At 34.6% G+C, this 17,264-nt stretch overlaps 1 protein-coding gene across 3 annotated transcripts in view; it reads left to right on the top strand.

Annotated features, from left to right (window-relative positions):
- Positions 1-17,264, top strand: part of LOC131066502 (uncharacterized) — a 107,525-nt gene that overhangs the window by 25,182 nt on the left and 65,079 nt on the right. For all 3 annotated transcript variants that reach the window (XR_009111677.2, XR_009111678.2, XM_058001272.2), the window contains exons 2-5: positions 11,047-11,088; positions 11,210-11,325; positions 11,461-11,566; positions 12,030-12,083. Coding sequence is in view for 1 of the 3 variants with exons in the window: in XM_058001272.2 (XP_057857255.2) it covers positions 11,047-11,088; positions 11,210-11,325; positions 11,461-11,566; positions 12,030-12,083 (318 nt within the window). In the remaining 2 variants the exon portion in view is untranslated. The remainder of the gene's footprint in view (positions 1-11,046; positions 11,089-11,209; positions 11,326-11,460; positions 11,567-12,029; positions 12,084-17,264) is intronic.

Raw genomic sequence — 17,264 nt, 5'->3', positions numbered from 1 at the left:
TGGGGACGGGGAGACAGGGGGATGAGCTGCGGGGATGGGGGAACAAAGGGAAAAAGTTTCGGAGACGGGGGGACTTGGGCCTGGGGGGGGCGGGGGGCATGTTTCCGTGGAACACTGTTATTAAGTTGCACGATTTATGAAGAAGTGCGATTAGTTTTTAATATGGTTTGACTAAATGGTGTGATCATAAGATGCTATTAAAAGATGCGATTAAGTTATTCAAAAGGAAGCAAAACAGTTTGTAAAGGGAATGATCTGATTGATGCAATAACAAAAATTAAATATGAAAAGAAATAACATTAGTTAGAAGTTATTGATAGTTTTAAGAAAAGGATTTGACTCTTTGAAAAGAGTTTTGCACTCTTCATGAAGGGTACGTGGATAATATATAACCTCTATGGAGTGTAAGTTGAGTTGAAAATTGCAGAGAAATATATGTGACTAAAATAAAAGAATATATTTCAGAGAGTGGGAAATGTGTGAGAGAAGATAGTGGTGTGTGATGAAGATATAAAAAGATCTAGCAAAAGTGTAGTGCTGTGTTGTGTGATGTGAAGTAGGAGTAATGAAGATTTTAAAAAGAAAGTGTGTGACAAGTGAGTGAAAATGATTTATGAGAAAGACACAAGCAACAGATAAGAGAAATGAGGATTGGATGAAATGTGGTGTGTGGTTAAGTACATACATCAACAATATGTATGAGTTAGAATTGATCGAACATACAAGGCAGATTTGTTCAGACATATGAGACAAGTTTAAGAAGACTTATGAAGCAGATTCAAGCAGGTTAATTAAGCAGATTCAAGCAGATATTTGAGAGAAGTTTATTGTATGAACTTTGATCAAGGATGTTGTATGGTGTGCGTTGGGATTTGAGAAGGAAGAAAAATTGTAATTGGATCATACTTGGATGAAGGAGTAAATCATATCAGTCATTGAAGAGTTTGTAGGTTGGTGCCTATCAAATAAGAGATTGGTGTCTCTTGCTGAGTTGGTGCTTAGTTGTGGGAGTTGGTGCTTCCAGTGGGTTGGTGCCTACAAATTCAAGAGTGGGAGTTGGTGTGCATCGACAAACTTAGGGTTTGGTGCCTCTAGTAGGTTGGTGCCTACAAATCTTGTAAAAGAAGATATTCATATAAGCATTTATTGCCGTGGATTTCTCCGTAAGGGTTTCCACGTATACATCTTGTGTTCTATTTGTGTTCATAGTAGTTAGATCACATGTGAATGGTAATATACAATGCATATGTTTATGAGATAAGTTATACACTTGTGATTAAAGTTCAAAAAGTAAAAGTTTATTAATATACTGAATCACCCTCCCCCTCCCTCTTAGTATATTCTTGTGCTCTTCACTTGGTACATGTTTTCTTCCTAAGAAATGGTTAGCTCTTCTCTATGCAGTGCCAGTGAGAGATGTGGAAGCCAAGTGTGTGCTCTTAAAAAGTAAAATCTGCAAAAGCTTTTGTAGGAGGGTCATTTTATGTTGCGCCACTTGTCACATAGATGCAAGTTTTGGGAGCTTGTTAAAGAAGGTACATGGCAACACTATGCTATTGGTTGAGAGTCAAAGGAGCCAAAAAGTGGGACCGCCATGGGGTGAAACACAATAGGATGTGTGTCAACACAATGCTCCTTGGGAGCAAAGGAGGATCTGACACTTTTTGGAGTTGTACAATTGGTTCTTTTTTGCTAGGACTTCCATTTGAAGCATGCCACAATCAGTGGAAAAATAATTGTGAGTTTCTCGGTGGTTTAAACTGTATGTTCCCTTTTCTCATGCAATGCAGAGCAGAAGCCCCAAAAAAGCTGAGTTGCACTTGGAATCACTAACATGACTGACTAGTCTATAAAACAAATTGTTTTCGATGTAATAGGGGTTCAATAGCTTTTAGTTTTTTTGAATAGAGACATTATTTTCCAACGAGCCTTAGTGGGTGCTTCTTGTCGAAGGATCTGAATATTTTAATTTGTGCTATTATGGCACTCTCCATGAAAGTTGTAGTTTCAAAAAAAGTTGGATTGAACCGAAAAAAGAGACATTAAACAAAAGGCATCACTTTACTTCAAGAACACCAACTACCTACCCGAAGCCACTAGGAAGTTGACAATGTGTAGTCCTTGCTATTTGTCCACTTGTCAAACAAAATAGTGCAGTCTTTTTTGCATCAAATTCTCTTTAGAGCCCCTAGTGTGACCTCATCGTTTTTCATGGTTTCGTTGCCCAACAACAACCCACACAAATTATGGACTAAGTACCTTGAACCTTTTCTAGCAGCAATTAATACATTGACCAACGACTCCCAATATGGACTTGTCAAAACATGGAATGGTATGCTATACCAAAAAAATAGTGAATGCAATTCTCACCTTATTCAAGTGGATATTCATCATAGCTGCAATTGCCTTAGTTGTATTCTTCTTTTCTAATCTATTTTCATTTTGCAAGATTTTGGGCATGAAATTCATATTTTCCAAATTTCTTGTACTATGAAATAAAAATAATTGAATTTCTGAACTACCCAATGGTCTTACAACATTATCAAATTGATACTTTGCCTACAACTATCATTTCTGAACTAAGATTCCAATTAAAAGCTTGAGATAGATTTGAGACAATATTCAATACAATCTTCCATTTCATGCAACAAGAGTTTGCAATCTCTCTTTCTATGAAATTGCATTATAAATATAGAACAAGAGTTTACAATCTCTCTTTTTATGAAATTGCATTGTAAATATAGAACAAAACAAACATTGAAAATACCTCTATGAAGCCAATGCAATCACAAGGTGAATTCTTCTCCTCTAACAAGCAATCTTTCAAACACACTTCAATTGTAATGTCCCCTTTAGTAAATGCCCTAGTTTTTGCCCTAAAATTACAATTCTGAGCTCGTTGAAAGCATAATCCATAAAATAGATCTTTCCTACTTGGGTTAGGAACATTATTTTAGTCATATGATATATAATTCATTAATAGAATTCAATCATAGGAGACTTAGGATAAGGGTGCCTTAAATGATCTTTCCTACAATAGGGTGTCCGAAACATTCTTTCCCTTCTAAGCCTAAGGGCGGGGCACTCCTTGCACCCCCTTGGCCTCATGGGACTATCTGTCACCACCATGTGCTTAGAAGAGGACCTCATAATTGTTTCCCCTCCTTGTATTCCCTTACTATCCCTATCATGGTTGATTGTAGCATTTAAATAGACATAAAGAATTACACATTATTGTCTATATCTTATACACGAGATTATATAATAAAATGTAGAATCACATTATTGCATCCATATTATTCATGTGAATAGATAGAATCACATCATATTGCCTACCACCAAATCACGAGTGCAATACTTAATGATTGTATGTGTAATGCCCGCCAAAATACCCTAGAGAAAATAAATAAACTAACTAATTTTTTTTTTAAAGAACATCTACCAATGCAACATAGCAAGCTATCATTACTTCAAATCATAGATTAACATATCACGAATGCATAAACATCATGAAGATAACCACAAACTCATACAATGCAAGTGGAAGTAGCATTAAATAATAATCATCAACTCAATGCGTACCTACAATCATTCATCCATTCATCTATTCTTTTTTTCCCTAGGGTACTTTAACGTCATTACTTACTAGCAATAACACATAACACGTCAATATCATAAAACCATTAACTTTTGTTATAACATTTACATTACTATCTCTCTTATCATGAGAATCATGAATTTTCAAACACTTATACTATCATATTCCCATTAGCTCTTTGAGTTCATTTTAAAACACCAATTCCAAGTGTTCCTAATCCCCCATTTCTTCACTAACCATCTAACTCAATATGAATCCAAATAGCACTATCAACATGTAAGCAAATCCAATTCTTTTCCCTTTTCTAATTTCGTCATACATCCTATCAAGATAACATATACACAATCATTGACAAGTCCATACAACAGTGCTAGTTACTTTCCAATGAGATTACTTATAACAAGATTATCTAAAGCACCATATCTACAATAAGGACACACATAGCTCAGCATTTCAAATCTTAATCCATATAGATCTCTATCTCTTTTCTACCTAATGAACATTCTTACAACGTGTATCATACAATGAATACAACATCCTATTCCATTACAAGATCATAACTTCGACTACCTCATCATCACGTCCTATCACATAAGAATACATGGTACAAGTGCATAATCTCTTTTACATTTTCAATGTCATCATGATTCAATATTCTTATCTCAATACATAGAAATCAGCTTCACATAAAGAAGTATCATAGAGTCCATACAAATCTACAACTACTCATTCTTTTCCATATTCCAAGTGTAGTACCCCTCCTCGATTAGCCTCTTTTTGTATATTTTTATTTACTTCAGTTGACCTTCGAGTCATTCCTTTGGGGTCCTATGGAGTTGTGTTTGGGATGTTTTTATCAGTTCCTTTATGAGATGTGTAAATGCTTATTGAAGTGGAATTATATTATCTCCTTTCAATCCTTCAATGGTGTATCTGTATTTGCTTATAGCTTCTTGTGATCATTGAGTTAATGATGAATATTTGGGTTAATGGTATATGTGGAAATTTATCTTGTGGAGTTAATTCTTCGCTGGTAACCCTTAAGGAATTCTAGTGTAAGTCTTCCGCTTGTGTTATCGTGCATGTTGTGTAAATGCACTTATGATGTTTATACTTTAAAAAAAAAAAATTGTTTCACCCTTGTTGTGGGTTTTCCTTCGGCGTTCTTGGCGGGGCATTACACCAAGGATATCTAACATTAAGGATTAGTATCTTTTAAATCAAGGCATACATGATCATTAACATATCCACTACCATCCACAAGATATACACAAGATAATCCAATCATGTCACTTAAATCAATTGATTCCTTTCTAATCTAGAACTACATACACATCGAATATCCATTTACAGCGACCTTATCCAATACATCTCATTCTAGAATCAACCTACAACAGGTCCTAATTCATATGTTCACAAGATATAAATTACATAGTTCTCTTTACTATTACATCTTCCTCAAGATACAAAAAAAACATGATATCAATTCCAATTACATGAATTATGCTCCAAAGATCTATCCACATGATGAGATAATATAATCCATATCCATGCATGCAAGCATCCAATGAAGAACATCCCAATGGAAGAAGGCATCAAACCACCCGACCATGTGGAACCAAATAGGAACCACCCCCCGTGCTAGGAGATGACATGGGGTTCCAACTCATGCTCAAGACCTAGGCTGACACCTAACAACCAAGGGACTCAACATGACATCCACAAGACAACAAGCATAACAATGAATCACATCACATCACATCACAAGGCTAATCATAAATCAATAACTCCCAGAGGCATGATCAACAAATCAAGGCATAAAGATAATGGACACATGTAGGGAAGAGTGTCATCACATGCTAACCTCATGTGGAATCCGCTTCAACCTTGGAGCCAAACAAGGGAGGTCGGTTTACCGGTTTACCGCTCCAACGGTCTTCCCAACCATAGATCCCAAAACCACCTCCCTGGGACCCACCATTGGGGCATACAACTCAAATTCATTATCTTGATTAAGTGAATTCCTAATTACCCAACCCACTAATCATTTTATTATGGTTATCACTTGCAATTAAACATAAACTCTTCATGTGGTTCCATGACAGGTCTAGACCCTTTCCTAGCAGTCTATTGCTCATGATCTCGGTCCTACACGTGCAAGAGCCCACTCTCCCAACCATGGACCATAGCCTTGGGGAAAACACTCATCAAAATAACATCACAACAACATCACGAAGGCTCACAAATGACATAATCACAATCACAATCACATTGATACAATTTGAAGTATAACATAATCCATAAAGCCAACATGCAACAAGAGCCTCCACTATCAAAGACATAACAATAAGCAAGAGTAAGGCACCATACATCTTACTCAACCATAATAAAATACAATCCTCAACAACGGATCACAGACCTCATGCTAGAGCATACTCAAATCATCCTCAACAACAAGGTATTCTCCTTCTTGCTGGAGCTATAACAACATATACACACAATCCTCAACGGTAAAGCAATATCCCTCTTACCGGAGTCCAAATAACAATGAAACATTCAAATCTGAGCAATACACAGAGCCAAGAACCTCAAGGACATCACAACATGCCTCTGGTAAAAAGCCAAAATCATAAAAATTGATTACAACTGACAAAATTATCAAAACCCACTAAAAAGGCAGAATCACGCATTTGACCAATTTTTTAGCGCATATGACAAATCTCTTAGAGCATTTGACAAATCTCTTAGAGCATTTGACAAATCTTTTAGAGCATTTGTTAAATCCTTTAGAGCATTTGTTAAATCTTTTAAAGCATCTGTTAATTCTTTTAGCGCATTTGTTAATTCTTTTGGAGCATTTGTTAATTCTTTTAGCGCATTTGTAAAATCTCAAGAAACGGGAGAATGAAGAACGTGACCAACTCCGGAAATCATCAAGGCATAAAAATTGAATCCTAAAACACCCAAAAGGACACAATAACCTTCCGAACTTGATAATCAAGAGGAATTCAAACTATTAATTGATTCATAGACTTACAGATTCATTCCAATTGTCACAGAAACTCTCAGCAACACTTAGAGAGGAAAAGCTCTAAAATCAACAATTGAATTCACGAAATGGGAGTGCAATCACTCCCAAAACTCAAAAAAAGAAGTGCTGTGAAAACAACATTTCACTTGATCAAAGGACCCAAGGCAAAACATTCCACCATCATAAAATATACAATTCACATACAGATTTGTTCACGGTAGTTTCAGACAATAACTCATTGCAAACAAAACAAAATATTTAAAACCAATTACCCAAACTAAATAATACAACAATAATATTAACTTGAAATATGGAGCTATCTCATGACATTTTCCCCCAAATTTTCCCAAATACAATCTTTCTGCAAACATGGTACATACAATCTTTCTGCAAACACGGTGCATACAATCTTTCAGAAAGGTAAAATTACAGTGAGAAGAAAATCTCCAACCTGGAAGATTGAAGTAATTGCAAATGAAGCTGAAGAAGTGCAATCCACAAATCCAATCTAGGCCAAATCCAAGCAACCAAAAATCTCCAACCAAGAAATCCAATATGCAAAAGAAAATCCAGAAATGCTAACCCGACAAAATGCACAGGCAACCGAATAAATAAAAATTAAACTTGAAACTATAGAAAATCACTGGCCAATAAGAAAAATCCAATAAACTATAGATTATACCTACCATGCACAAATTCGAGGCAAATATTATTTAACAATATTATTTACTTACCCATTCAAATCAACTAATAGAAATAAGGGGCAGGTAAACTTTATATTATATTTGATTATCAATAGCAACAAGATAATAGTTGTATAAACACAAATAAGCAATCAATAAATCATACCCATTAATAATTAAATAAATGAATTAAATGGGTGAAAGCCATATAAATAGAGATTCGTAATAAAATATAAGATCAAACCAATAATAAAACATAAACAATAAATAAATAATAAATTAACCATTAAACAATAAATAAATAAATCAAATTAAATAATAAATCAATAAACAATAAACAATTAATACAAATCAATTAAACATTAAATCAAATAAATTAATAAATTAATCTCAACAATAAATGAAATACCAAATAATCAATTAAACACTAAATAAACCAAATAAATAAATAGCCAATAAACAATAAGTCAATTAATTAAATAAATCAAGCTCAATTAATCATTAACCAAGCCAATAGAAATAAATATTAACTAACCAACCAAATAATAACCAATTAATCAAGCCATCAAATAAATCAACTATAGTATTAATACTATATTAATCAAATATAAATTTACATATAAATCACATACTCACAACACCTTAGGCAACCCGACAAAGGGTCAAAACCGACACAAGACTCTAACCATCAACTTACTCCACGACACAACTCACAAGGTGAACAACTAAGCCTAGAGTATGGGAGGGAAACACATGCCATCTCCGACAACTTGCCATTGGGATAGGACACGCTCAGACTTGTGAGACCAGGTGGAGTCCATGTCCAGTACCTGCAAGCTTGCAACCACCACTAAACATGATACAACATATATACATCATTAATGATCAGGCAAGTGATAGAGAATTGCAACGCCATATCATGCTCGCAATAAGTGGTATGACATCATCTCTAATCACGAAGGCACTAGAAGACAATCACAAACATTGTAGCATCAATTCAAACATCACAATCATAGAGTAGTGTTAGCGTAATCATAATGTCATCAAAATCCCGTAAACAGTGTGATCCATCACGAATAATGAACACATATAAATCATCAAATATATACTCATCTTCATATCCAATTCAATCATGAAATAGGGTTAGTGCATAGCATGTTACCATCAAATCATCATAAGGTAAACTAAGCTAGGTCAATATAATCCCCTGATGTACAGAAAGACGAGATGAATCAGGGAGGAGCACTACAATATGCTTGAATCTAGCTGTCTTGTATCAGATCTATTCTTGATCATTCAACTCCTCTGACCCAATTCTTTTCTACCCTCTTGAATTGATCGGCTTGCTGTATTTATACCATCTCTATTGGAGCAAAGCATCATGTCCCCTCCCACCGGCATGACTTATGGAAGGGTGGCATTTTTTGATCCTTTCCCCTTGGTTATGACTCATGCAAAGAGGTGTCTTCTCCTAAAATACTCCTTTTGTTTTACTAATTCATCTCTGAGTAATAATACTCATTATCCCTTTGTCCAAGTCTTCATTCGATTCGCTCTCTTTAATCGCAGCATTATCCAATGTTTTCCCAATGGCAGAAAATTTGTGAAGTCTTATGAATAAGACATATTCTCTAATCGATGGTGGTTGAGGGATTATGGCGGGGGCATGACATCAATCCACTTCCCAGGCTTCACAATCCTCTTCCAAAGCAGTCAAACAAGCAATGGTTTCAAGAAAAATACTCTACTCCTCTTTTGGCTCTCCAAAAGCTCACAAGGGAAAAGAGTCCTAGAATAGAATGAAACCTTTTTGCATATAAACCTATCTCGAACATCAATTTCACTTTTCATCCTTTTCACATTTGAGGAAGTCACTTTTAATAATTTCCAACAAATATCCATTTTCAATCCAAAATATCTAATTTAAATCCAATTTTCACTTATTGATAAGTTAGAATTATTTCCAAAGCAACCCTTTTTTGAATGTAATATATTTTCCAAATCATTGTATCATATGCAATACAAATATCTTTCAAGTTAAAATGCAATGTTTCCCTAAAGCTTTTTTTTTTTCTATAGCTTATTAAGGAATCATTCGTTTTCTAAATAATTGAAAAGCATACTATTATTTTGAAAAGCCCTTTTAATCATTTCACATGCATGCTAACATTCCACTTTAAAATTTATTTTGATTTCACTTATAACAAGTAATATAGACAATAGAAAATAATGAGAAAACACAAGAATACAAAAATGTTGCAAGAACAACGGTGATCCAAAATCTCATGCAATTCAGATAGGGCTAACTGGTTTCACACATCACATGCCTTACACCCTGATAGGGTTTAGATAGGTAAATAGAATAGACAAACATGTGAATGCCTCCAATTAACCACCACTGGGATCTTACCTGTACTTGGAGATGTAATGTCCCCAATTTGGAATATAATTAATAATAAATAATTATAATATTAAAATGAAAAGAATAAAAATAAAATTTAAATTAAAATATAAATAATATAATTAAATATAATTAAAATTTAATAAAGTTAATGAATGTTCAAAAGACATGGAAGGAAAAGTTGTGACTACCTCAAACATGGGATATAAAAGGGAGAAGAGAACCTCATTTTGAGAAGGGGATAATTTGGGAATCAGAAGTGCAAATCTGATTTAAATAAAAAGTGCAGATCTGATTGTGAAAGGTTGTGTCCCTTTCAAAGGGCAGAAGTAATGACAAGTTGCACACTTTCAAAGGGTGCTAATGGTGAAAGGGTGTGTCTCTTGCCAAAGGGCATCCATAATGAAGAGGTGTGACCTCTCCCTCACATCGAGAGATATAAAGGAAAGGAGTCAAAAGCATCCAGTGAACATGATCATCGATCAGATCAGATCAGAACTATTATTAAGTTAGAGGAATCGGCAACCCTCCTAGTAGGGGACATTACAGGAGACTTCAATCACACATTTGGCACAATTGTTCAATATGTAAAAATAGCCAATGCGAATGGTAAAATCAACCAATCATCAAATAGATCACATTTGAACACTTTTATTTCAGTTAAATAATTTTTCAAAGCAATGATCTAGAATTACAGAATTATATCTTCTAGCATATCATTTTACGAAAATAGTGAAGTTGAATACATCATTTATACATGATTTATTATAAATAATACATGTGTGCGTACACACACACACATTGAGTAGCCAAAATCAGTATGTTTGTATCCACAAGTGTGAGTCAACCAATACAAAATAATATAACATAATATAACCATAGACATGCAACTAAAAGTTGACGAGAGAGGTACAAATGCCTATTGGCCTTACAGATGGTATGAGAAAATTGGCAATTTCCTATCAGCAACCATTTTAATTAACTATTCCCCATTTACTAGTTTTCAGTTTGGCACATAAGTATTATTTTGATAAACGAAGGACATCTGTGGAAGTGTTTTATGATTATTATTTTCATGGACAAAAATAAAGGTTTAATGTCTTGGATTTATAGGTCCTCTGTAAGGTGTATTTGTTATGCTAAAATTGTGCCAATATCAATCGTTTGGTTCCTCTAGAAAATATTGTATTGGTTGTGCATTTCAAAAGAAATTCTGGCTGAATTATTTTACTTATATAAAAATTTGAAATTCACAGCCAGTGAAAATTGTATTTTCTGCCTTTGTCAAAGAATTGACTTTAGAATTCTTAGTATTCATGCGTTCTTGTTTCAGGTCCGAGACCCACGTGCGACACATAATTGCTGGGGTTACAAGGTGGGTGATATTAGTAATATGCAAGTGATTTCTTAACTCTTGCTGACATTATAAGATTCTTGAGGTGACATAAATCTAAGAGAACTAAAATTAGTCTCTTCTTTTCCTTAAATAAATACAGATTGGGGACATGTATCGATTCAATGATGATGGGGAGCCTGTGGGTAAAGCTGGAAGACCAATCCATTCTGCAATTGTTGCTTCAGGACTAGATAGAGTAATGGTTGTGGTAATCAGGTAAATGATTAATGTTGTCTGTCTATCACATTTGAATTGAAGAAAGAAGTTGACATAGTCATTGAGGAGCTTTTGCTTGCTTCTTTGCACATGGTTATGTTCCTTTTCACAGTATTTATTTATATATCATTGCAGGTACTTTGGAGGGATAAAATTAGGAGCTGGAGGGTTGGTAAGGGCATATGGAGGGGTCGCTTCAGACTGCTTAAGAGATGCACCAAGTTGTTTGGTCAAATCTAAGGTCATGGACTTCCACCTTTATGGCTTCTCTTGGATAACTTCTTTTGAGTTTCATTTTGTTAAGGTGTTCTTGCTGGTACTTTACAATACTTTCATATTGTCGAGGGTCTTGTATTTTAAATTTTCACTGAAAAAATTGATGGTTCATTTGAGGTGAGTAGAGAATGGAATATATTTAATATTTAAAATAAAATTTTTCAATCTAAAATGCTATGCACTCAATTTTTATGGTTGTGATCTCTCTGTCAAAGTACGTTCGGGTTATGTTTGTATCTCAAACTCTTCTTGAGAAAATCTGATCATGCCATTATATGTGAATGAAAATTCATTGTTTATGTGTTGAGAGGAGAATTTTATGTCATATTAGGGCCTTTCTAGGTTACAAGTCTCATGCTATAGTATTATGTTATATGGGACTATAGTTTAATAGTTTGTATGAACTGGTTTATCTGTTAACTTTGTAGGTTGCAGTAACTCTGGAAGTGCCTTTTGACTTTTTAGGCAACATCTATTCTCTGGTGAGTATTCTAAGAAGCACAAGATCAATTGATTTAACAATGTTATATTTTATAATTCTTTTAATAAAGCCCTTTCGTGCTTACTACTCGAGAAATGTGATACCCTTTTTCTACTTATATAGTTATATTATATTTTATGCTAAATGTAATTCTCTGTAAAATGCTCATTTTATATTATCTGATACTTGTGATTTAAATGTGTTGCTTCTAAGATAAATCAATATAATGATATCAGAAGCTACACCTTATTTAAATTAAAATAATTTATTTATAGGAAAAGTCCAATTCTTCTGATTATTACTATTGTGAACTTTTATGGATTATCTATAATACTAATCTAATATACCTCTTTGTGGGGTGTGATTAGATTATTTTAATTGTATTAGTGGATCCTTGTACTGATATAATGCATTGATTGCTACACTCTTCAGCAAATTCTTACTTATAAAATTCATTATGCTAACACAAGATGTTTTAATTGCTCTTGTTTGAAGAAGCATTTGCTAAGCGTTGCCATCTAAATTTTCATGTACCTTGTTTGAATTTGTCATTTGTGAAGTGCTATTATTCATTCATCCCTGATCAGCTAATCAACATCTATTTCTCTTGGAACTGATAGAATGCTTTCATCCCACAACAAAGGTTGTTTTGAGAAGCAATATTGACTTGAAAGGAATTAAATACAGTAGTTTTCATTTATCACATGAAATACATCAGAGTTTCTCTAGTTGGCTTAATGCAGATGTGGTAGATGCATTATTTTTCTAGGTTGTTGAATCAGGCATGGGTATGGTATGCTGGTATGGCATTTTTTTGGGGGGGTTGGGTACTGTTGATGTGTTTTTTATGACCTCATGCAACACAGAATAAAATACTAAGTATTCTATCCTCTCTTGAATAAAAGACCTCTCGGATGCTAAACTATGTGATCAAATGAGACGACTCGAAGGTTCCGATATTCAGGTCTTGACTTTATATGTGGATAGACTCAGTGTGTTGATGTGTTTTTGCTGGAATCACAAGGGGACTTATGTTGTGCTTGAACCCTGCTGGAACTTAGATCATCTGATATTGCAATCTTGTGATGCTTTCTTTTAAATTGACTTGAATTGAAAAAAAAGATAAAAAAGAGGAAGGGCTTAGAGAATCTATGCTAACTCTTAATACCTAAGGACAATGCCAATATTGGATGATGTTTTGATAGACAAATCCTTCATGAAACTACTTTCTACTTAACCAGAGATAGCTGACAACGCCATCGAAAGAGTGTGATCTCCTAAGGTAGTGAAAGATCTTCATATTGTAAACCATCCATTCAAATATCCAATATTGGTGCAATCCAAATAAAGTATTCACAATCGAAATTAGCCATAATAATAATTAGGTTCAGGCTGAGCATGCCCTACAACTTGCAATCAACAAAGTGTAAATGGTATGAATGAAGGATTCATCAAATAGTGTCACACTTCTCCATCATAATCAATGAACTTTATCTAAAACTTTGAGGATATAACAAGAAACCATACAATATGTAAAAGAAACACTACCATTTACCTTAAATTCAATGAAAAGTATGTTTATTTACATGCCTTGGCAACAATTTCTGCCTTCTCCGCCTATTTTACCTCTACTTCTAATGATCTAGCCACGATTAACCTTTACAAATAAGGAGAGCAAGCCTTTTATAGACTTCCCTTTAAAAATGAATGGCCAGGATCAAATCCAAATCAATGGCCAAGATTACATGAGAAAACATTAATTAGGGCTAGTTACAACTAACTTTGCATTACATTTAATACTTGATCAATGATTTGATTACATATTTTGGACACATGTCCAACTTTGAATTCTAACCAGTAAGAATTGAGGTTAGGTAAGATAAACAATATTTGATGAAGTGACAAGTGTCACTTGCTCCACCTTTGAATGAGCTAGGTTTGCTGAACTTGGACATGTTGATCTTGATTGATAAATGAAGATGAGTCAGCGCAACCTCAGCTTGCATATCCTTGATTAAGTCAGCCTTCTCTAATTTGGGAATTTAATTGATTGTATCATTTTGTTCATCCATCCTCATTATTGTGATGTCTTCAAATATCCTAGCTCTTGATCTTGTATGCTCATTGCTGTCCTCTTCATCTTTCATTCATCGGCACCTGTTGTCATCTTTGAGCTGATCCTCATTCTCTATGCCAGTGAATCTCAATCCCTTCACCTTCTTGCTGAGTCTTGCATCCGATCATGAGCTGCACCTCTTCATTGACTACGCTGATACCCTTCCTTGAACCTTGACCTCCGCAAGCTGCTGAGATGTCCTCCTTTACCTCGATTGCATTGTTCTTATTCTTCCTTTATTATTTCATCTCTTGCATTTGCTCATTGAGGATGTTGATCTTCACCTTGTGATGATGAGTCCTTATTCTTCACTTGCCATGTTGATGAATGTTGTGAAGAGCTTTCCTTCTTTGTTGCAATGTTTCCTTGAAATGCTTACAGCCTGCTCCTTCACCCTTTTCCTTAATCTTCTGCAAAACAAACAAGGATAGCATCAAACATACCTGATATACATTAATTTCACACATCTTTCATCTAATATGCACTCTAGGCGTTTTGATCTCTGGGTTTTATGTGTTGCAGGCCCGATTCTTATATTTTGAGGTCTGATTTCAATTTCCTTCAATGCTGAATTTAGGATCCTGCTAGCCTGAGTTTTGACGCTTTTAGGGTCTTAACTTGGTGATTCAGGTCTGAGTTCCACCTCTTCTCATGACTGATTGCTTATGTTTTGATCTGATTCTTGATGCCTCATGTCTCAGTTTGAGTTGAATCTGCATTCTGGCTACGAACTTCACTTCTGCTCCAAAACTTGTCTTGCAGTGAATTTGCCTCTTATTCTGCACTTTGAGCTTGTTTCAGGTCTGATCTGGATTGAAGTCTGCCTCTGATTTGCTTTGAATGATGTTCAAGAGTTTTTTTTTTTTTTTAAGAAATTGCCTTCTTTCAAGCTGAGTGTAGTCTGATTTCCTCATTGCCAGGGTTCGCTGCCTTCTTTCATTTCAGCACCTTCTTCATTCAACCCTTCATATTGAATCTGTTTCTCCCTGCTGTAATTCGCATCCACCTCCACTCTGCCTTTAATTCACATTAAACCTGCTCCAATTTGCATTTGAATTATTTTGAGTATGATGAAAATGATTTGCAATTTGAACTTGTATATGTATTCACCTCATTTAACTTCTTAATCAGGTCGGCTAGGATTTTACCCTTCATTCATTTCCTCTGAAAATATTTCCAAACTGCTTATACACTCAGATCAAGTCGGCCTCTTTTGGTGTTTCACATGTTTTATGAGGGTTTAATTATCCAAGTCGTCCTCAACTCTTACTTCTTCACATGTCACACACACACACACACACACACACACATATATATATATATTCATACACGTATACATATATACATATATATATGTATACACACACATGCACACACACACACACTGTAATATCCCTTGCAAATTCTGAATTCAATTTTCTGATTTTTGATTTTGAGAATCTTGTCGAATACTTGGCATACAAAGGGATATCTTACTGTTATAAATTTCAGATTACTTTCACTTGTACTGAGTCCAAAATGGTATAATAGAAAATGTTTTGCAAAGACTTTTCAACATCTAAAAATGAACTAGGATGAAGATGCAATTGTTTTTGGCATTTTCCAAAAGCATATATATGACTTATCTAATGCAAATCAACACCTACAAGTAAGTGGCATTTTTACAAACACTTGTCATGCAGACTTCAATTATATTTCAGACTTTTAAAAATGATAGTTTGCTGATATAAAATTCTGATATAAAATCAGATTACAATGCCTTCAACAAGCTGACTACAATGCCAATACAAATGCCCTGAAAATGTGTTTCAGATTTACACTCAGAAAATTACAATGCAATAACATGAAGATATAATGAAGGGAACCTGAAGATTTAAATCTGATCAAAATTACAATGCAATAACATGGAGATTTAAATCTGCTCAAAATCTACCATATACTGTAGCGGTACTGTCACGACCACTGTAGCGGTATTGTTCACGACCACTGTAGCAACGCCACTGTTCACGACCACTGTTCATGTCACCTTCAATCTTAGAAAAGCCTTCAAACCCTTCCAAAAATCATTGCCAAGACTCACAAAATGGAGCGCCCAACTACCCGTATGAAATCGATGCACAAACAAGCCTCCATGAGCAAAATTGTGTGATGGCACAATTAGAAGACTGAGTTATCTCCTCCAATAGCTGCAACCCTTCGGAGGATCTTTCACCACCTCAGTTATGCGAATCAATGGGAGTGTTCGTTCCCAATGACCAATGTAGCAAACTGCAGAAATCCTTGGCTCCACAATAAATTCATCAAAGCAAATAACAAATCCTGGATGCTTAGAAGCTTGGCTGATCCCTCTATTTATACTTTTTCTCCGAGGCGGTGGATCCTTCAAGAAGCTTCTAGAAACATATTAGTTACTTTAGTGACTCTATGATATAATATTTTTATTTAGTCAATTAAATTAATTAAATATAAAGTCACCTTTTAATTTTTTTTTAATTATTTATTTGATAACTTTATAAATAATTAACTCAACTCTCCCTTATTTCTCCACTTATCCTTCGGGAGCATAAAAGCTAAGAAATCACTGAGATGGCTTACTAAGAGGGGGACATTTCACACACATACATACAGATACATATATAGATACATATAGATATACATATAGATACATATAGATATGCATATAGATCAAAGAAACGGGACTCGGACTCGGCTCGGACTCGGCAAGGCCAACTCGGACTCGGACTCGGGACTCGGCTCCAGACTCGGCTGGACTCGGGATAGTGAAAAACTCAAGAAATTTAGAGATTTTTAAATATTTAAAACTTGTTTCAGACACCCTTTATTGAATACACCTTAAAGACACAATAACATCATCAAACTCGGCTCATTTGATTACATACACAAGTATACATCAATCACATAAGCATAAACGCAAATTGTAGCTAAAGAAAATAACAAACATAGATATATAAATATTGTCAAATGTATACAATATTACAAAACTCATGGAATAAAAAATCCATGTCATCATATGATCATCATCAAATGTTTCATACAAATACCAAA

Source organism: Cryptomeria japonica, chromosome 8, assembly GCF_030272615.1.
Source record: "Cryptomeria japonica chromosome 8, Sugi_1.0, whole genome shotgun sequence".
Classification (NCBI taxonomy): Eukaryota; Viridiplantae; Streptophyta; class Pinopsida; order Cupressales; family Cupressaceae; genus Cryptomeria; species Cryptomeria japonica.
This window is presented reverse-complemented; position numbering and strand designations above follow the sequence as displayed.